We start from the raw sequence: 22,472 nt of genomic DNA, 5'->3' as shown, positions 1-22,472 counted from the left end.
GCAGAGCTGCCTCAAGAGCCGCTAGCAGACCAGCTAGCAGAGCTGCTAAGAGAGCCACTAGCACTCCAACTAGCAGAGCTGGTAACATATCTACTAGCATAGCAGCTTGCAGAGCTGAAGAGAGTTGCTAGCAAGGAAGCTAGCAGAGCTGCTAAGAGACCGGCTAGCAGACCAGCTAGCAGAGCTGCTAAGAGAGCTGCTTGCATAGCAGCATGCAGAGTTGTTAAGAGAGCCGCTAGCAGACCAGCTAGCAGAGCTGCTAAGAGAGCTGCTAGCATGGCAGCATGCAGAGTTGTTAAGAGAGCTGCTAGCAGGGCAGCTAGCAGAGCTGCTAAGAGAGACGCTAGCAGACCAGCTAGCAGAGCTGCTAAGAAATCTACTAGCATAGCAGCTTGCAGAGCTGTTAAGAGAGCTGCTAGCAGGGCAGATGGCAGAGCTGCCTCAAGAGTTGCTAGCATAGCAGATGGCAGAGCTGCCTCAAGAGTTGCTAGCATAGCAGCTAGCAGAGCTGTTAAGAGAGTGGTTATCAGAGCTGCTAGCAGACCAGCTAGCAGTATTGCTAAGAGAGCCGCTAGCAGACCAGCTAGCAGAGCTGCTAAGAGAGCTGCTAGCATGGCAGCATGCAGAGTTGTTAAGAGAGCTGCTAGCAGGGCAGCTAGCAGAGCTGCTAAGAGAGCGGCTAGTATAGCAGCTAGCAGAGCTGAAGAGAGTTGCTAGCAAGGCAGCTAGCAGAGCTGCTAAGAGACCGGCTAGCAGAGCTGCTAAGAGAGCTGCTTGCATAGCAGCATGCAGAGTTGTTAAGAGAGCCGCTAGCAGACCAGCTAGCAGAGCTGCTAAGAGAGCTGCTAGCATGGCAGCATGCAGAGTTGTTAAGAGAGCTGCTAGCAGGGCAGCTAGCAGAGCTGCTAAGAGAGACGCTAGCAGACCAGCTAGCAGAGCTGCTAAGAAATCTACTAGCATAGCAGCTTGCAGAGCTGTTAAGAGAGCTGCTAGCAGGGCAGATGGCAGAGCTGCCTCAAGAGTTGCTAGCATAGCAGATGGCAGAGCTGCCTCAAGAGTTGCTAGCATAGCAGCTAGCAGAGCTGTTAAGAGAGTGGTTATCAGAGCTGCTAGCAGACCAGCTAGCAGTATTGCTAAGAGAGCCGCTAGCAGACCAGCTAGCAGAGCTGCTAAGAGAGCTGCTAGCATGGCAGCATGCAGAGTTGTTAAGAGAGCTGCTAGCAGGGCAGCTAGCAGAGCTGCTAAGAGAGCGGCTAGTATAGCAGCTAGCAGAGCTGCTTAAAGAGCTGCTAGCATAGCAGCTAGCAGAGCTGCTAAGAGAGTGGTTATCAGAGCTGCTAGCAGACCAGCTAGCAGTGTTGCTAAGAGAGCCGATAGCAGAGCAGCTAGCAAAGCTGCTAGAGAGCCGCTAGCAGACCAGCTAGCAGAGCTGCTAAGAAATCTACTAGAATAGCAGCTTGCAGAACTGTTAAGAGAGCTGCTAGCAGGGCAGCTAGCAGAGCTGCTAAGAGACCGGCTAGCAGACCAGGTAGCAGAGCTGCTAAGAGAGCTGCTAGCATAGCAGCATGCAGAGTTGTTAAGAGAGCGGCTAACATAGCAGATGGCAGAGCTGCCTCAAGAGTTGCTAGCATAGCAGATGGCAGAGCTGCCTCAAGAGTTGCTAGCATAGCAGCTAGCAGAGGTCCTAGAGAGCCGCTAGCAGAGTTGCTAGAGAGCGGAGAGTACCACAGAGCAGTCAAAAAAAAAGAAACAGATCATTTTTGGATTTAAAGACCCCATCTTGGTTGCGATTTATTTTAGCTTCTGACCCCTTGCTCACACTGGCTCCGGTGCAGTTACCGAGCCGACGGAGACCGCAATTCCCGCACACCCCCTCTCACACCGCCCTTTTGACTACGGTGCGGTGCGACTCTGCGGCTCCGGCAACAGGTCCGGAGATTTAACAGAAGTGCACTTGAGTTCACGTAACTTCACGCGATAACACGGCCCAAATAAAGGATTTTTGCGAGAGCTTGTTGCGGAGGGCTCCGGCACGCCGCAAGGATAGCTTTCTTGCGGAATTTTCTGCAGCGCCGGAGTGTCTCGGTAACCGCAGCCGGACAGCCACACCCACCGCACCGCAACGGTAAGACCGGAGTCGGTGTGAGCCTGGGGTGAGACTGTAGTGAGACTTTTTTGTTTCAATTTATGGTGGCATTCTTAAGTTTTTATCAAATTAGTTTAATAAAACACAAAAAAGGGCAGCTGTTCAAAGAAACTGTTAAGTGTGTTAAAGATAATGTTTCTTTTTCTTTCTTTTTATCTTTTATCACTTTTATTCTGCTGTTATTTATCTACTTTTCTATTGTTTAACTCATGTCAAGCACTTTAAATTGTTTTTCTACTGAAATGTGCGAAAACAAAAAAACTTGCCTATACTAGTGTATTTGAAAAACTTCTCAATGACATTTTGCTTTTCTCCTTTGTTTTCCATCCAGCCATCAGTTTCCTAATTGAAACTGGGACCCTGCTGCACTTCCCAGACACCAGCCATGGCCTGTGTACTCTGTACTTCCTGTGTCCTGTGTGGCTGTCAGACTGCTTAGAGAGGATCGTCCATCTGAACTCCTGCCGCCCTTTACCCAAAAACGGATTGATCCAGACAGAGCAGCTCAGGGTGAGATGCAGGGCGAGGCCTCTGGTGTCTGCTGTGTCAAAGCCTGACCTTCTGTTGTTGTGATCTCTGCTGTGCAGAAGCTGCTGGAAGGAACAGGATTCACCCGGGAAACAGAGGAGCAGTATTTCCAGTTTTTGGCCAAGTTTGAGATTGCGCTCCCTGTTGCCAACAACAGGTAAAAGACTCCCAACGAATTTGAGTTTAATTCATAGATTACCAGTGATATGAAGAAATTAGTACATCCATTTACTCATGAATCTGATCACATTTTAATGTCTGCTGTTGTTTGTTGACTAAACATAACTAAATTTAAGCCCCTTTGTTAAATTGCTTGAAAAGAGAGCCAATTGGAGGCAAATTCAGTAATAGTTGTAAAAAGGTTATAATGCAAAATTGATACATTTTAGTCATTATGATTATAATTCCTTAACATTAAAAGGATAGAATATAGAAATGCAATTTGTATTGCATATTTTTGGGCTTCCTGCATGCTGTAATTCTATACCTTTTTGGGTTTTCTTTGTTCGCTTGTGCTTTCTGTACGTAAGAACAGAGGGGGAAACAGATATGCTGGAAGCAACACAGTTCTTGATCGATATCATTTACATATAGAGAGTTCTGCTAGCATTTAAAAGCTATAAATTCAAAATAGATGTATACAAAATACCAAAATATACCAAATATATATCAAACGTATACTAAGGTATCACACCAGTATATTCATATGAATTCCAACAACAAAAAACATTATAAAAACACTTCATAAAAACATAGTTTCATGTACAGGTTTACTTTTTGTACATAAATCTTGCCCTTCTGAGGCTTTGTGGAGGTTAATCTGTGTTTTGCATGGTCCAATATGATGTCACAGACCTAAAAAAATAATGTACCAGTTTATTAATGGAGAAGCTATTAGTCAGCTTTATATATACATATACATATATATATATATATATATATATATATATATATATATATATATATATATAAACTATTTTCCGAGAATGCTTTTGTGTAAGAGCAACTATGCAAATAACAAACACCTAGAAAAAGTACAGTATATTCTATTATTTTCCATGTGAATCCCAGATTGTTCATTCTTCTTTGCCTTTTCTAAACAGTGCTTTAAATCAGTCCTAGCTGTCTTTATCCATGCTGGGTCAGATTCTGATGTTTGAAAAAGGAGGCAGGGGAAGCAGAATAAAGCTTTAGCCTTGCTGCATGCAGTTAGCCTAGCCTTAAAGCTAAACCAGGTTCTGGAAAAGGATGTTTCGTGCACCATCTCTCTCTCTCTCTCTCCAATGCATCTCTTACTCCTGGGACTCGACCTGTCAATCACCCGCAAAACCTCTGAGCTATGGCGGGATGTGGTGAGCAAATACACAGAGGAGCAACTGCGCACGGACAACTTTTAACGGCAGTCAATGGGCAAAGATGGGTGTGCAGGTGGGGCAGGGGTTTGCGCACACGACCATGTACGGAAGACTTAGTCCGCGATGCGGTCAACCCGGGTTCGAATAAGACCTGTGGTCCTTTGCCGCATGTCTCTCCCCCTCTCTCATACCTGTTTTCTGTCAGCCTACTGTCGAAATAACAAGCCACTAGTGCCATTTTTAATGTTTTAATCAGGGTCATTGGGTGGGTGGGGCAGCACCCTAGCGCCCTCTATTGGCCAGCCGCCACTGGCTATGACCTTAAATTGACTGGATTTAACTTTCTCTCTTGATTGGTTTCCTTGTTGGTTTCTCTCTGCAGATACCTTCTGCCTCACCTGCTTCCTCCAAAGCCGGCCATGGACATCCACGGCTTCCACCATCACACAAACAACACCCTGCAGCGGCTTTTCAAGATGAGCTTCGTTCCTGCGGGGTTTTGGGAGCGCTTCATCGCCAGGATGCTCATAAGCCTCACAGAGATGGACCTCCAGGTAGGCGTGTCCATCAGGTCCTCGTCAATCAGCCCCGTCACCATGGGGACGACTCCTCCTCTGTTTGACTCGTCTTATTCTTTCAGTCGTCTGATCCACTCAAGAGAAGGAGCAAGAATCGCAGGAGTTCACTGATCTACAGCTTTGCTGGAAGCCAGCAGAGGAACCGATGCAGCACCTTCAGAGTCCGACGCAGCCAGACCATCTACTGGAAGGAGGGGCTCCTGGTCACATTTGATGGAGGCTACCTCAGGTCAGCAGGGAGATGCTGCAGAGAGATGCTAGCATTTCAGTGTATGTTTGTTCCACCAGGTTACATCAGAGTCCAAAGCAAAAGTAATCTGGACCAGCACATAGATGTGTTAACATCAGTTTAAAGATCCAGATATAAAACGGATTGTTCCTAATTCTCATGTTAAACATCATCGGGAAAAAGTCCAGAGTTAAAAGAATCAGAAAAGAAAACCTGCTGTTACAGCTGCTGTATGATTGTGGATTTATTTGCAGATTATATTTCAAAGATTTTCGCTGAACGACGTTACAATATGATGTTCCTGTTTGCAGTGTGGAGTCATCAGATGTTAACTGGAAGAAGATAAAGAGCGGCGGCATAAAGATCATCTGTCAGTCAGACGTGAGAGATTTCTCCGCCATGGCCTTCATCACTGACCATGTCAACTCTCTGATCGAGCAGTGGTTTCCCGGTCAGTATTTGCTCCAAGATCTTTCCTTAGAGAGAGAAAAAAAAAACGTTTTTGGTCGAAGGTGTTCCTCTTTTTTTTTAACCTCACTTCCCAGAAATGAAATCATGTTTGCTTACATATATTCTAATAAAACCGTCTGTTCTCTCATATGTATATTGCTTAATGTTTTTCTTCCTCAGGCAGTAGTCGTGATCTCAAATCCTAAGGGGGCTGATGTTTTGCTACTTTTAGATCCATCTTTTGTTCTACACTTCTTGAAGGAAAAGTTCGGTCAGCAAGGAATGATCAATTGATCATTATCTATACCTGAAACTAATACGTTCACTGTGATTTAATGAATTTAGTATTATTCAGTAAAAAATAAAAATTATACTTTTCGTTGCAATTAAGCCGGGCTTACACTGTGCGATTTTTTTCTTTTCTTTTCGGGGCGACTCCAGTAGTGTGAGAATTTTCCGCTCAGGCCGAATTTCAGCCTGATCGTGCATTGTGTAGTGTATGGGGGTTAATGAGGGGTTTTCAGCATCCTCCTGATCAGGAATCGTGAGGTTTCTCCCGACGGTCGTAGGCAAATCACTCAATGGGCAGACAGGGATTCTTCTTTATCTTCTTCTTCCTCTCAGATGAAAACCCGAAAGCATGGTGGGAATGCGACTGAAGTGGAGTTCTTGCTGTAAATTTGACAGACCGTAGTAGCCACATTTGCTCAGCCATGTTTTTTTCCAAATATGTCTTTGCCTTTTCTTTTTAGGGCTTGCAGCAAAACTTTGCTTAAATTGCCAAGGCAGTGGGTTTTAGTCTAGCTAGCTTCCTATTCTTCTTCTACTCGTTTGGCTTCCGGATAGATGAGCCCGAGTAGCACCATCTCACTGTGGATCTGAGTCCGATTTGGTTTTTAGATGTACAGTGTGAGCAGGTAGATCGCATCAGAGCGTCGGGCCGCACAGCGTAAGAACAAACATGGTGAGCTGTGAGCTCACACAAGCCGTGCGGTTTCGTCGTACAGTGTGAGCTGTAGCTTCATGCAGCGACTGAAAAAAAATGGCAAAGTGTATGCAGTGCTCGATTTTAACCATCGCCTTGGGCAAGAAGTTTTTGTTGTCGGGAGAGTACAAATTTCATTGCATTTGCCCGCCGGAAATGATCGCAAAAAAAAATTATTTATCAATCAAAATTACTTAAAAATCACAGACATTTGCTGAAAAGACCCACAAGCGTTGCCGGCGTCATTTTTGTTGTTTTGTACACATTCTCGCATGATTTGAAAAAGCCGTGTGATTTTCCACTAGATGGCGTGATTCAGCTCATGGGGAGAGAATTCTGCAGAGCAGCAGCTAGATGATGAATTTAATCTATACTATAATACACACTAGATTAAACACGATCAGTCAGGGATTAGGAAAATAATAATAATAATTGTATCCGCACAGTGTAAATATTTCTATCATATGGCAGTCTTCTGCACAGTGATGCAGGTCATACATTAAAAAATGTTTTTCTCTTAGACATTGGAGTGGTGCATTTAAATGTTATAGAGCTAAACATGTTAAATTGGTGAGTAGTAGTAGTGTAAGTTTTTAACCTGTCAAGGTTTTTTTTAGATTTTTAACATTACAATTTATATTTTTCCAAGCATACAACAGTTTAAAGCAAAGTTTAGTTTGAAAATAATGTGCAGGAAGGATTGAAAAGCATGTTAACACGGTAATGTAGGCTTGAGTTCATTATCTGACGCATACATATACACACCAGAAACCCGTAAACTTAAAAAATACTGAATTACAAAAAACATTTAAAAAACAAGCATGTTTCATTGATATATATACAAAAATGAATATTAGGAACTATATTTATCCAACATTATACTGGGCAAGTAAAAATTGTTTCTGGGCAAATGAAATGTGAAAGGCAATTGCCCGAATCCTTAACGTCAACCCCTGGTATGCCCGGCTTTACAGAGTAGCAGCTGCCATTTTTGCCCAAATATAGTAACACCTCAAACATGACATCTTCCTGCAATGACGTCACGGTGCGGTAAGCCTATCGCCATTCTCCCCGCTTTACAAGCAAAATCAATGCCACTCTGGGTCACTGAGAAAAGACCTTAATCCCTGATTGCTCTCCGGACGCCCCACGATGGCCGCCCACTGCTTCCCAAGTGGATGGCTTAAATGCGGAGGTAAATTTCTCCAATGTGAGATCAATAAAGTTCAGTTATTATTACTATTATTAATGGTTGTCACGTGACCAGTCCTCACTGCAGCAGTCTGCAGCCCGGGGTCCCTTTGCTGCAACTTCTTCCCACGCCCCCTTTCTTTTAATTTTATTTCCTGTTCCAAAATGTTGAATCATAAAGCTGCATGAGAGCATTCCTAAACACGTTTAGCTTTGTTTGGGTCTAATCCTCACGCTGTTTAAGGAGGATTATTGGCAGGAGGAAAGTTTCTGTTATTTCAGCTTTTTTGGTGGACTTTGGAGAAGGTCATCTTTGGACGTCCAAGTAAAAGTGTTGAACCTCATGTATCTCTCGGATCCATCCTTATATCTTATCTCTCATCCTTCCTGTTGTCTTGCTCCCTCTCTAGCTTTGACCGGCTCTCAGAATGATGGGAGTCTCCTCATTGAGCAGTATGTGCCCTGTTCCCTCTGTGCGCCTTGCGATCGGCAGCAGCAGGATCCCGGAGAAGACGACAGAGGAAGAGAAGCCGAGGTTCATTACTTTAACATGGAGGACTGTGTGCTGGCTGCTGTGGAGAAGGACAGCATCAGCTGTCCTCAGCATCCTGAGCAGCCTGTCCCCTTACAAGAACTGGTGCCAGAACTATTTATGACCGACTTCCCTGCACGGTAAGCTGTGGGATTAAAAAATGCTTCCTACTTTTGGAGCCAAGTCATGAGGAAAGTTATTTATGTGGGCGTTAAAATCAGCATCAGGACTTTAAATGATTCAAGTATTGTAGATCTGCATCATTAATCATTTCAGATGAGTCCTTTTCAGAGCGAGATATGCTCTTTGATTCATACTCAGTTAGCAGTAAAAGTCTAGTATATATATATATATATATTAGGGATGGGACGATTTAGGCGAAGCGCTAAAACTCCAGAGCAGAAGGTGGCGGTACTGCGACCAAAGCCAACCACCAGTAGTAAACAAGAAGAAGAAGAAGCGCAGCAGCAGCAGCCGGGTGTAGCAGGGAAAAAAATCACTTGTTGTGGAGAATTGTGTCGGAATGGCGAGTGGGAAAGAACAGGAGTTGGAAGACGCGCCAGCAGCACTTTATAGGTCTGCTGTATGGGACCGCTTTGCATTTAGAGTGACCTACGATGACGGCGGAAAGAAAGTTGTGGATAAAAGTGCAACAGTGTGCAAGCATTGTGCAACACGTTTTGTTTATGCTAACAGCAACATGACCAACATGTCATGCTAACTCCGAAATCCCTCATACTCCATCAGCAACCCCCGCTCCGCCCCGCTGCGCTCCAGACCGGCTGCTCAAAGCAAAGCCTACAGCCCCCACTGTGGCTTCGTCCGCTCCCCTCTGAGTCCCTTGGAGATGTTAGAGAGCATGCGCGAGATGATTAAGTTCAAAGCAGCAAAACATACGGAAATGATCCAGGGTTTCTGCGGATCATTTAAAATAATTACAATCCATTATTTTGGGGGGGATTTTTTCATTAATTTCATAAATTTGTATGGGAATTTGGTGTAACAATCAACATATACCGAATCGAACCGAACCGAAAACCGTGACCACGAAACCGTGAATTAAACCGAACCGTGGATTTTGTGAACCGTTCCAACCCTGATAGATATATATCTATATCTATCAGCGGTTGATGTTAAGGATTTTTACCTTTCACATTTCATTTGCCCAGAAACATTTTTTAATTGCCCAGTATAATGTTTGATAAATATAGTTCCTAATATTCATTTTTGTATATATGTCAATCAAACATGTTTGTTTTTTAAATGTTTTTTGTAATTCAGTATTTTTTAAGTTTCCAGGTTCCTGGTGTGTATCTGCATGCGTCAGATAATGAACTCAAGCCTACATTACTGTGTTAACATGCCTTTCAATCCTTCCTGCACATTATTTTCAAACTAAACTTTGCTTTAAACTGTTGTGTGCTTGGAAAAATATAAATTGTAATGTTAAAAATCTAAAAAAAAACTTGCCAGGTTAAAAACTTAAGATAAATCACAAGACAGAAGTAAATGTCACAAATGAAGAACTTTTATTTTAGAGTCACGGTATGTTTATACAAGATGATACTATTAATATAATGTGACTTTTCTAGAGAATCATTATACATAGTTATTTTATACAGGGTTTCCACAGTTTTACATAATTTCAGAATTCCCTGACTTTTAACTGACTCAGGATTAGTTTTCCCTGACAAAATAAATGCAGCAACAAGACAATAATAATAACATAACAGGTCACCAATTTAACATGTTTAGCTCTATAACATTTAAATGCACCTCTTCAATGTCTGAGAAAAAAAAATGGTATGACCTGCATCACTGTACAGAAGACTGCCATATGATGGAGCTTTCTAGCTTGTTTGTCGTTTTGGTAACTACATCAAAATTACCGCTAGGTGGACAAAAATCACACCATCTGGCGGAAAATCACCCGGCTTTTTCAAATCACGCGGGTTTTTTTTAATCACGCGGGTTTTTTTAATCACGCGAGAATGTGTACAAAACAACAGAAATGGCGCCGGCAACGCTTGTGGGTTGTTTTCAGCGAATGTCGGTGATTTTAAAGTAATTTTGAGTGATAAATAATTTTTTTTTGCGAAATTTGTACTCTCCCGACAATGAAAACTACTTGCCCCGGGCGATCGGGCAATGGTTAACATCGAGCCCTGTATATAAATACATATATAGACATTAGGGATGGAACGGTTTATGAAAACCGTCCGAACCGTTCGATTCGACTGTCTCGGTTCGGTCTGTGTGTATTGCGTTCGGCTCATGCGCTGCTCCTTTTTCTCATAGGCGAAGCGTTTACACTCCAGAGCAGAAGGTGGCGGTACTGCGACCAAAGCCAACCACCAGTAGTAAACAAGAAGAAGAAGAAGCGCAGCAGCGTAGCCGGGTGTAGCAGGGAAAAAAATCAGTTGTTGTGGAGAATTGTGTGGGTATGGCGAGTGGGAAAGAACAGGAGTTGGAAGACGCGCCAGCCGCACTTTATAGGTCTGCTGTATGGGAGCGCTTTGCATTTAGAGTGACCTACGATGACGGCGGAAAGAAAGTAGTGGATAAAAGTGCAACAGTGTGGAAGCATTGTGCAACACGTTTTATACTATACAAGACATAATAGATTTTCCTAACAATCAACAGATACCGAACCGAACCAAAAACCGGGACCACGAAACCGTGAACCGAACCGAATCCGTGGATTTTGTGAACCGTTCCACCCCTAATATATATATATATATATATATATATATATATATATATATAACAAAGATAATTTCTCCCTGGGATCATTAAAGTATCTCTGATTGTGATGGTAAAATATCTCTGAGCAGTTTGACTCAACTATAAGAAAACTACCATTCAGGTAATATCCAACGTTACAGTTAGAGGAGCTCATCATGGATTTAAGAGGAGCTGATAAAGACAGCATCAAAATAAACTAGAATAAATCCCATCACATAAATCACGTAAATATTTAAATCATGCAGGTCTATCTTTGTTTTCCTTAGGTGCCTTTAATAATGATCAGAGCTGTGTGTGTGTTTGTTGCCAGGCTGTTTCTGGATAAGGCGGAGCTTCAGCTCTCTGAGGAGGAGAAAGATGTCCTCGGTCAGGGCGGCAGTGGCACCATCATCTGCAGAGCCACGTATAAAGACCAACCTGTCGCTGTCAAACACTTTCACTTTAAGAGATGTCGGCAGCTGACTGTCAGCAAGGACTCAGGTAGGATATCTTTTGCTTTCAACAAAATGCTTTAATTTTTATAAAGATGCCCTCCGTTTGGAAAAATATTGATTCAAATCTGTTATAATTGTATAACAAGATCAGAGGAAGCTCAGAATAATGGCTCAGTGCTGCCAACACATAAAATAAACTACATCTCCTTAGAATCACAAAACTTCCACCTTAAAAGTGTCATTTTACGGCGTAAATCAGTTCAACTTTGCTACCAAGACATTTTTTTTTAAATACCTGTAAAATGTTTTTTTTTCATTCACCCAATTCACATCCAGTGACCTGGTGCTGCTCCAACTTGTTATTAGTCATGTACCAAAATAAATAGTTTTTCAAGATGATGCAACGTTACATTTTACACTTTTTCCATTAGTAATAAAATTAAGAAAATTAAATATAAGGAAGTTATCATCCACAATTGTAGAAAGATTTTCCTTAAATAAGATAATAAGTGCAAAAACCAGTATGAGGTTTAAAGCATCTGTCCTTAATATTTTTCCTGCATTACTTTTACTTTTATACTTTAAGTTGTTTTTAAAATGGTACTTTACAAATGTTACTTAAGTAAAAAGCTTAAAGTGCATTAGTGTAACAAAACGCCAAAGGGGGAAAATATTAGTTCACTGCACTGTATATTTTTATGAGATATAAAGTGAAGCTCTGAATGTTTTGTTTCTATTCAATTCAATTGGGTTTATTCATATAGCGCCAATTCACAACACACATCATCTCAAGGCACTTTAAAGTTCACCAGATCATCCAGTCAGATTGATTTAAAGTTTCTATCTAAGGAAAACCAGTTGATTGCATCGACTCATTGAATCGAAGGCAGTCCCTCACACTAAGCACGCTTGTAGCGACAGTGCAGAAGAAAAACTCCCTTTTAACCTGAAAAAAAACCTCCTGTGGAAAAGACTCAGTGTGAGTCTGAAAAAGTTACGCCAGAAAAAGGAAAGGAAGAACTCACGCTGATGTGCAACCCCAAGCTGGTTGAAGATGGCGTCAGCGCTTTGGCAGATCCCTACCTAAGAAGCGGAGAAACAAAAGTCAACTGTCAACCAACTCCACAGGCGGCCCCGTCCAGGAAACACACAGCCAGGCAGACGAGCTTTAAGCCAGCTCCCATGTCAGAGGATGAAGAGAGCACATCGAGTCAGTCACAGTCAGAGAAACAGGACTTCACTAAAAAACAGGCCAATCTCCAACATCTATAAACAAAGGTGTTGATGGCAGCAGCACAGCTGATACACTATATTGCCAAAAGTATTTGCTCACCCATCCAAATTATTGGAATCAGGTGTTCCAATCACTTCCATGGCCACAGGTGTATAAATTCAAGCACCTAGGCATGCAGACTGTTTTTACAAACATTTGTGAAAGAATGGGTCGCTCTCAGGAGCTCAGTGAATTCCAGCGTGGAACTGTGATAGGATGCCACCTGTGCAACAAATCCAGTCGTGAAATTTCCTCGCTCCTAAATATTCCACAGTCAACTGTCAGCTGTTTTATAAGAAAATGGAAGTGTTTGGGAACGACAGCAACTCAGCCACGAAGTGGTAGGCCACGTAAACTGACGGAGCGGGGTCAGCGGATGCTGACGCGCATAGTGCGAAGAGGTCGCCAACTTTCTGCAGAGTCAATCACTACAGACCTCCAAACTTCATGTGGCCTTCAGATTAGCTCAAGAACAGTGCGCAGAGAGCTTCATGGAATGGGTTTCCATGGTCGAGCAGCTGCATCCAAGCCATACATCACCAAGTGCAATGCAAAGCGTCGGATGCGGTGGTGTAAAGCACGCCGCCACTGGACTCTAGAGCAGTGGAGACGCGTTCTCTGGAGTGACGAATCGCGCTTCTCCATCTGGCAATCTGATGGACGGGTCTGGGTTTGGCGGTTGCCAGGAGAACGGTACTTGTCTGACTGCATTGTGCCAAGTGTAAAGTTTGTTGGAGGGGGGATTATGGTGTGGGGTTGTTTTTCAGGAGCTGGGCTTGGCCCCTTAGTTCCAGTGAAAGGAACTCTGAATGCTTCAGCATCCCAAGACATTTTGGACAATTCCATGCTCCCAACTTTGTGGGAACAGTTTGGAGCTGGCCCCTTCCTCTTCCAACATGACTGTGCACCAGTGCACAAAGCAAGGTCCATAAAGACATGGATGACAGAGTCTGGTGTGGATGAACTTGACTGGCCTGCACAGAGTCCTGACCTCAACCCGATAGAACACCTTTGGGATGAATTAGAGCGGAGACTGAGAGCCAGGCCTTCTCGTCCAACATCAGTGTGCAACCTCACAAATGCGCTTCTGGAAGAATGGTCAAAAATTCCCATAAACACACTCCTAAACCTTGTGGACAGCCTTCCCAGAAGAGTTGAAGCTGTTCTAGCTGCAAAGGGTGGACCGACGTCATATTGAACCCTATGGATTAGGAACGGGATGTCACTTAAGCTCATATGTGAGTCAAGGCAGGTGAGCAAATACTTTTGGCAATATAGTGTATTTCTCTCCAGGAAGTTTAACAAAAAGTTTAAACTGTTGATAGAAAGTTTATCTGAAAAGTTTAAGTTTGCTTTTTTTTTTTTACTTAATAGAAAACCTGTATGCATTTTTCCTGCTGTTGGCCTTTGTGGTTTTAATGATCTTTATTTCCTTCCTTTGCTCCTCAGACACTGTGGTGAAGCACCTGGAGTTTGTAGATGTGAGTCACAGCTTCTCAGAGTTTCGTCAGGAGGCCAGTATACTGCACTGTCTGCAGCACCCCTGCATCGTCTCCCTGGTGGGCATCAGCATCCATCCGCTGTGCTTCGCCTTGCAGCTGGCTCCTCTGGGGAGCCTCAACACGGTGCTGGAGGAGAAACACGCCTTCAGAAGCACGTAGAACCGCCTCCACTGTGATTCCTTGGTGTCATAGCTTCACATTGTCTTTGTTTGTAATCAGATTATGTTGATTCTGCTTCTCCAATAGGCTCAGACTACATGCCTCTTGGTTACATGCTGACCTTTAAGGTAGCCTACCAGGTTGCAGCAGGACTGGCCTACCTTCACCGAAAGAACATCATCTTCTGTGACCTGAAATCAGACAACATGCTGGTCTGGTCCCTGGAGGTCTGTAGGGGAGGGGTCCTTATGAATGCTGCCTCTGATAACGAGACGGAAACAGGCCGACTCATTTCTCTGTCCTGCTCCAGCTGCAGGATCCCATCAACATCAAGCTGTCTGATTATGGGATCTCTCGGCAGTCCTTCCATGAAGGAGCGTTGGGAGTTGAGGGAACTCCAGGATACCAGGCTCCCGAGGTCCGACCGGGAATCGTGTACGATGAGAAGGTACGATAGCTTTTCTCTTGAAAGTCGTAGGGAAGCAGCTGTTCCAACTGCTTTATTTCTGAATTCTCCTGAGTGGTGCCCCACTTTACACGAGTGACTAAAGTGAATGTGATTAGTCAATTATCAAGGGGGCGGGATTGTTGTGGCGGAAGGTTCGTAAGCATGTTTGGTTGCGGCCGGTTTGTCGGAAGCATCTTGCTAACCAGTTAGCAACTTAGTGTTAGTAGGTTCCCAATGGGAAATTCCATTGGGACCAAGTAGCACTAAATTGGTAACTTAGAAACGACACTATCAAGAAACGCTATAGACAGTGGAAACATGCAAGAGGAGGAGAGTTTAGTGTCGGAGGTCGTGGATGAGTCTCCTCCGTCATCCATTTTTTATTTAGAGCAGGAAAGTGGGACAAAGATTTTGTGGAAGAGGACGCCAGGGCGGCAGAAGCTTGGTTTGGTGTAGAAGGCTTACAGCCGTACATGTTTGAGCCCTTGCCTCGCAACGCTGCCAGTTCTGTTAGCTCTACGCCTGCTGAACACACAGACGTCCATCCCCGTGAACACTGGGACGCAACTCAATGGGAAAGGAAATGATTATTATTTCTTATTTCAAATGTTGTGTATATTAGCTGCGACATATGAATCAAGATGCTATGAACGAAAACATTTGATTGACAGATGATCGTTGAAATATGATTGGCCGAATGTAGGTGTCCAGGCTGACGTATAACTTACTGGCCTGGATAAGAGAACGGAAAAAACTAAACACAGATTTTAAAACAGGATTTTTTTTAAATAGAAAGTTTCTAAATTTTGGGACAATATCGTTTGATAAAGAGCACATTAATATACATGTCTAAGCCAGAATGATTTGACATTTAAATACGACTTCCCTACGACTTAAAAATGGCTTCCTTAACCCGTCTTTCAGATCGTCTGTCCTCTCTGGTTTAATTTGTGTAAAACATTTTCTTAAACGGATCCACCAGTAGTGTAATGATAGGATTTAGATAAGAAATATTTAATTTCACTGCAATTACATTTGAGTAAAAATAATATAAGTTGTTTAGTTTTTATAAATCTAACAAATAAAAAAAAGTTATTTATATATATATATAAGTGGTGGGCATAGATTAATTTTTTAGATCTAGAAGAATCTTACTGTAATCTTCGATTTAATCTAGAGTAAAAATGGTCATGGTTGAATTCTGTCAAAGAAATTCATGATGTTTGAGATGACGTGTTGTGAATTGGTGCCATAGAGATAAACTGCATGAAATAAAATAAAAAAATTGGATTGATATATATATATATATCAATCCATTTTTCTGTGACGCTTATCCCAAGTGGGGGTCGCGAGGTGTGCTGATCCCTATCTCCAGCTGTCTACGGGCGAGACAGTCATATATATATATTAGTGCTGTCAATCGATTCAATTTTTTTAATCGCGATTAATCGCATCAATGCCTGAGTTAACTCGCGATTAATCGCATTTTAATCGCAAATTTTTTTTCTGATTGAAAATCATTTAAATACTCTCGATGACATACAAAAAATACATACAGGCTAGGTTTGTGCCAATGTTCTTTTTTTTTAATGAAAACAGGTCACAGACACTGATTTATGCCATAGAAACATATGGCAAGAAGATGGGGAGGCATGTAGCAAAAAATAACAAATATGTAGCCAAAAAAAAGGCCCTGAAAACAGGCTGATGTAAAAGACAGTCTTTACAGTTAATACAGTCTTTTGAACAAAGACAAGCATTTTACCCTACTGCTATAAAATGTAGTACAGTTATCATTAGATGTTAATTAACCAAGGTAATAATGAACAATTTTCAATCAATACATCAAAATCAATAGACCGACATCACTAGATGGAGGTAGTCTATGCTCTAGAAAGTTACTTTTCAGCCTCTTAACAAAAATGAGAACACACACACACCCACCCACCCACACACAGACACACCCACCCACACACACACACACACACACACACACACACGATACCGACCTGTGGCGTACACAGACAGCAAGAGTGCCGTAGCAGATTCCATTTCACCGCAGTAATCTGTTTTCTCAGCGTATTTCAGGTTGCTACTAGTTACCAGACACTCAACTTGTTTGTTGGTGGTGGGGCTTAAAGAAAAGGCACTAGCGTCACCCAGTGTATGAGCGTCTTTTTTCCTTGAGGAGCTCCGCTCTTGAAGCCTATGAGAAATGCATAGACTGGGGGAAAATAGCCCCGCCTTTCCGCAGGCTGCAGCGGGATGTACTTGGAAAATTTTACCATAAAACCACATAGCGTTAATCTCACGTTAAAAAAATTATCGCCGTTAAAATGGCCTCGCGTTAACACGATAATAACGCGATAATTTTGACAGCACTAATATATATATATATATATATATATATATATATATATATATATATATATATATATATATATATATATATATATATATATATATATATATATATATATATATATATATATATATATATATATATATATATTAGGGGTGGGTATTGGCAAAGAAGTCATGATTCGATTCGAATCACGATTCACATGCCACGATGCGATTCTATCACGATGCATCACGATACTTGAAATATTGCGATGCATTGCGATATTTTCACTGAACACTGTGAGAACAGTGTTCAGTGAAAACCAGTGGCTGACTGGCTGGGTATGATCTGGATCGTGTCATCAGCTGATACATAACTGAAAGCAACTGAATTCATACATAGCTGTATTTATTGAAACGAGTTTTGGAGGTGTTGCCATGAAAACAAATACTGGAGAGAAATATTACTATTACTGGTGTGGACACACTGACAAAAAGATCTTAGGATTCATCAAACTTAAAATAACAAAATAAGGATAATCATTGCCGTTTAAATGGCCTCAGTGGTCCTTTAAACCAATGAAATGAAAACATTCAAATGTATGACATTTCCCCTTTTGGAAATTATGTGCGTCATATCAATTTCGTTTTTACCTTCTTTGTTTTTAAAGCCAAAATGCATCCAAGCATCTGACTTGAAATGATATGGAGCCGGGCGAATTTTCTCAGGCACCTCCATGTTTTGTTCACAAATGATTCATCTCAGTATCCCGCAGCCGGAAATGCTTGCGGCACAAAGCAGCAGGCGTCAACACATCCGCAGCGACATCTGCTAGACTGGAGGTTGTATTCCACTTGATTTGGCTGATGTGCGCCAACCATTAATGTATTTTATTTGTTAATTTTTTTTAATTAAGAATCGATTCTTGCCATCAAGAATCGATGCAGTAGATCACAAGAATTAGAATCGCGATGCATCGATATGACGATTATTTTGCACACCCCTAATATATATATATATATATATATATATTTAGTGCTCTCCATAGAGCCACGCAGAGGGCAGGTACAGATTAGGTGACTGCTGGTTAGTTATCCTCCGGTCATGTTCTAATGATATCCTTTTTGGGTTTTTTTTTTAGGTCAGGCTTGCTTCTGCTCCTCCATTTCATCTTCATTTCTATTACTGACTGCTGATGAATCATTTGGGTTTGTTTGGACATTTCCGAATGATTTGCTGGTCTCTCCACGTCCAGGTGGACATGTTCTCCTATGGCATGGTGTTGTATGAGCTGCTGTCTGGGCGAAGGCCGGCCCTGGGAAACCACCAGCTCCAGATAGCCAAGAAGCTCTCCAGGGGCGTCCGTCCTGTGCTGGGCAGCCTGGAGGAGGTCCAGTTCTACAGCCTCCACACCCTGATGACTGAGTGCTGGGACACTAAGCCTGAGAAGGTGGGTCCATCAACCACTGAAAGCTGATTGGTTAACAGGGGAAGCAGAAGAAGGGTTAACCCTAACCCAGAAGAGGGATGATTGGATGGATGATGATAAATTAAGTGGATAACAAACAGATGATTCGTTAATAAAATAATTCTGTAAAAAAAAAGAAACAAACAAAAAAGCTCCAATACTGAAAAAAAAAGAAAAATTGTTTGAGTTGTGCAAATAGTTAAAAATGGGATGGGAGGTCTTTTTTTTTTTGCTAGTCTTGTTTCGTTGGGCATTGACAAATTGCATTCAGGCTGGTTGAAGCTTTGTAGTTTTTATATATATATATATATATATATATATATATATATATATATATATATATATATATATATATATATATATATATATATATATATATATATGTATATATGTATATGTATGTATATTTGATCTTCTCCTGCAGATTCACATGGCACTGCCTGTGAATTGAAAACAGTGATCAGAGCCCAGCCACTATCTCAGACTAAACACAGTGTTTTTATTGTTCACGATGCCTGTGAAATCTTACTGTGAGAATGTTAACACAAACCTGGCATTTGGTTCTTGGACTCAGTGCTTTAAAAAAGCCACCATCTAGCTGCAATAATGCTTTTACTAAGAACACACCTGCTGTACCGGCAGATGAACACACCGATGAACAGGTCCTCACTTTGGAAAATAGCTATATTTGCTTTTTTTTTTTATAAGAGCATGAAGAGTGAAGGAAAGGGAAAGAAAAACACCTGGGAAATGTGTATATCTGTCTACTTGCAGGATTAAAGAAGGCAAACTCTAGTTCTAGTAGACATTTAAAGCGAACACACAAGGAAGGAAAGAGCATCATTTACTTCATCATTCGGGCAAATGTATTTTCTGTAGGCTAATAAATGTTCAAACTAACCGGGAAGGAGGGATTCAGCACATCTAACAAATTTACCAATCTGATCACCAAGCAGCTAAATAAAAACAAATACAAAATAACAAATGGATGTTAAAAACACCATGGGTGATCTACACTGTTGTATTAATTAAAACCCATGCTGCACTCTCCAATCCTGTTGGTCTGTGATAGGGGTGACACCCACAGAAACCCAAGATGGCTTCTTTTCTAGGGTGCCATAAGTTTTAATGAATTACTGTTGAGGTGGATTATTTTTCAGGATATTACAAGTTTTAGATTATGTCCTGTTACTCTAGGTATTCTAAAAATATCTTTACTTACTTAATAACTGATAATCATGATTAATCCAACTTCTAAGCTCAGCCCTACAGTCCTTTAAAGCTTTGGCTGGACTAAAACAGTTGCCATGTTGAATTGAATCCTCCTCATTCAGGAGCACTGTAATGCTTTCAAAACAAAATTTTCAGCGCCTTGCAATTGGCCGCGATCCAATTCTGTGGTCTAAAAAAAAGTATGCAAAAATGAGGAAGTAAAACATGAAGATCTCTAAAAATGTGCAGCATCTCACAGGAACTAGCAGCTGTGAATAAAAACGTTACTGGGTTAAAGGCTCTACAACAGAAACTCATTTGACCTAAAAGATAAAAAAAATATTCTTTAAAAATGTTCTGTTTAGTACATTTTTAATTAGATATGAATTACTTTCTAATTAGGAGTTTTACTGTGAGCTAACACAGGGAGTAAAGCAAAAAAAAAATCCTGTGCCTGAACTTTTTCAACACAGGCAAGAAAATCATATATATATATATATATATATATATATATATATATATATATTTTTTTTTTAAGCCATGCCAGGAGGGTATGGGGGCATGGGATCAGAGATTGCATGAAGGATTAAAGACTGAATTTGACTTTTGAAAATTCAATACCAAAAACGGCCAGAAGATGGCAGAAGTGCATCTATATCTACCACTTGCATGAACCACATTTCTCTTGAAATCCAGTTTTGCTGCTAAGCGTCGTGTTTGGCGAGGAAAGCACACACCCTTATTTAAATCGCATTAACGGTCAGTTATTCACGCTGGTACATCATCTGTTGCCGTAGCTCCCGGCAAACGTGCAGTGTGCGCGGCCGCATGAACAGCTGCCTGATGACCAGGGTCTAAATTCATGTTCACCTAACTTCCTGCTCCAGCTGCTAAATGGCTCGCCATCTCGCCCCGTCTCCTCCTTCCATGCCCAGCGCCATTTATTTTTGAGAGCTTTATCTATGGTTGTGAAATCTTCCACAGAGTTCATGAACTGCATTGTACCCACTCCATGCGATTCCGTTCTCTCTATCGTCCGTCTCTCCAAACACAAAGCTTCATTTATTTATTTTTTATTGTTTTTACACGTCTCTCTGTTGAACGTGTAGAGCTTCAGCACTGAACCACAATCTATCTGGCGACTTCAGCAAGAAACGAGAAGAGGTGGTACACGCTTCCTAAAACCCGCCCCCTTCTTCTTCTGATTGGCTAATACTGTTAGTTTCAGAGCTCTCCTTTACTACCATTAGCTGACAAAAGCAAGAGCGATTTTGATTGTCTTTTTTAAATTTATTTTTCTTCAATTTATTTTCGAGTAATTTTTTTTTTTTTAATCCACGGGCAATCGCTACGAGCCAGAAATGCAGCCTGGGCCCGGAATTCTTTAATCGCTTCTAACGACACATGAATGAGTTGAAGAAATAGACTCATTTGTCATTTATAATGCTTTCCAACCCTTTTCTGTAAACAGAATACGTTGGAAAGCAGAGACTCTTGAAATAACATACATGTATGTGTTTGTGTGTTTAGAGGCCGATGGCATCCAGGTGTGTGAGACAGATGGAGGAGCCCAGTTTCCCCTGCCTGAGGTACCTGCTGTCGTGTGACAGCCAGTCTCAGCTCTTCCTGTCGCAGCTGCAGGGATACAGCGCTGTGTTCTGGAATGGAGACAATGAGGAGAGGTTGGTTTCTACTCCTTACTGATCTGGTGATGCATTGTAAAGGTCATCCAAGGGGTTTAAAATGAAATCATACATAATTAGTTAAATAATGAATGGTTTTACCTTGTTTAGGAAGAATGCTGTCTTTATAACCTGGGAATAGCACCATGAAACAAATAAGTTTTATTTAATCCTGATAATCCCAGTGAGGCTTTTTGCTCGTCTGCAGATGGCATCTAGGAATTAACCGATGCCTTTTTTTTAAGGCCAGTGTCAATTATTTAGACATTAGTGCAACAGATTCCTGATACGTTGTAGGTTTGTTTTTTAACTGATTGTTTAAACCAACGTTGCTTTTTCGTATAAAAACAAAATACTTCATCTACAAATCAGTGCTGCCAATTCAGCGCTTATTTAATAAAATTCAATTCAGGTTATTTCTATAGCGCCAATTCACAACAAATGTCATCTCAAGGCACTTTACAGTTCACTAGATCATCCAGTCAGATAGATTTAAAGTTTTCTATCTAAGGAAAACCAACTGATTGCATCGACTCATTGACTCGAAGGCAATCCCTCACACTAAGCATGCTTGTAGTGACAGTGGAGAGGAAAAACTCCCTTTTAACAGGAAGGAACCTCCTGTGGAAAAAGACTCAGTGTGAGTAGCCATCTGCCGAGGCCGACTGGGGTTCAAGGAGACATTTAGCGACTTTTGGGACCTCCCTAGACTCTTTATTTGAAAGAAGCACCTAGCACCGAATCTAACGACTGTTTTCTGTGTTTATGGAGACTCTGGCAACAACAAAAAAAGGCACTGAACTCTGTACTCCTGAGCGAGTGGATCAATAGACCTGCCCCTATCTGTTTCCCCCTCTATCTGCTTGCCCTGCAGCAGAGAAAGAGAACACCTTCAATTACAGATTGTAAGTGAAATACTTATGCAAAGCTGCTGCTGATTCCACCTTAAACTGTAAAGTGGGATTATGAAAGTAATTTTTAAGCTGACAGTTGTCTCGCATAAAAAACGGAATTAAAAATACTGCCTTTTCACTATGCTTTTAGTTAGGAATATTTCATAGGATGTACACCTTGGTCTTTCACACCTTTAGGCCTTTGCTTGGCGTAGGAGGGTCCGAGGGTATCCTCCCCTGGAAAATGTTGAAATTTAGACTCTGAAACGCTTTTTCCTGCAACATTAACTTTTTGTCTTTGTAATAACACTACTTTTG

General features: G+C 41.6%; 1 protein-coding gene across 3 annotated transcripts in view; it reads left to right on the top strand.

The window, feature by feature from the left end:
* lrrk1 (leucine-rich repeat kinase 1) overlaps positions 1-22,472 on the top strand; it is a 92,708-nt gene that overhangs the window by 56,576 nt on the left and 13,660 nt on the right. For all 3 annotated transcript variants that reach the window (XM_038306836.1, XM_038306835.1, XM_038306837.1), the window contains exons 20-31: positions 2,478-2,656; positions 2,734-2,831; positions 4,412-4,583; positions 4,670-4,836; positions 5,148-5,287; positions 7,873-8,134; positions 11,050-11,219; positions 13,896-14,099; positions 14,195-14,334; positions 14,418-14,555; positions 18,155-18,349; positions 21,110-21,261. In XM_038306836.1, the coding sequence (XP_038162764.1) occupies positions 2,478-2,656; positions 2,734-2,831; positions 4,412-4,583; positions 4,670-4,836; positions 5,148-5,287; positions 7,873-8,134; positions 11,050-11,219; positions 13,896-14,099; positions 14,195-14,334; positions 14,418-14,555; positions 18,155-18,349; positions 21,110-21,261 (2,017 nt within the window). The remainder of the gene's footprint in view (positions 1-2,477; positions 2,657-2,733; positions 2,832-4,411; positions 4,584-4,669; positions 4,837-5,147; positions 5,288-7,872; positions 8,135-11,049; positions 11,220-13,895; positions 14,100-14,194; positions 14,335-14,417; positions 14,556-18,154; positions 18,350-21,109; positions 21,262-22,472) is intronic.

Source organism: Cyprinodon tularosa, unplaced genomic scaffold (genome assembly GCF_016077235.1).
Source record: "Cyprinodon tularosa strain WSP-4 unplaced genomic scaffold, ASM1607723v1 ctg593, whole genome shotgun sequence".
NCBI classification, from domain to species: domain Eukaryota; kingdom Metazoa; phylum Chordata; class Actinopteri; order Cyprinodontiformes; family Cyprinodontidae; genus Cyprinodon; species Cyprinodon tularosa.
This window is presented reverse-complemented; position numbering and strand designations above follow the sequence as displayed.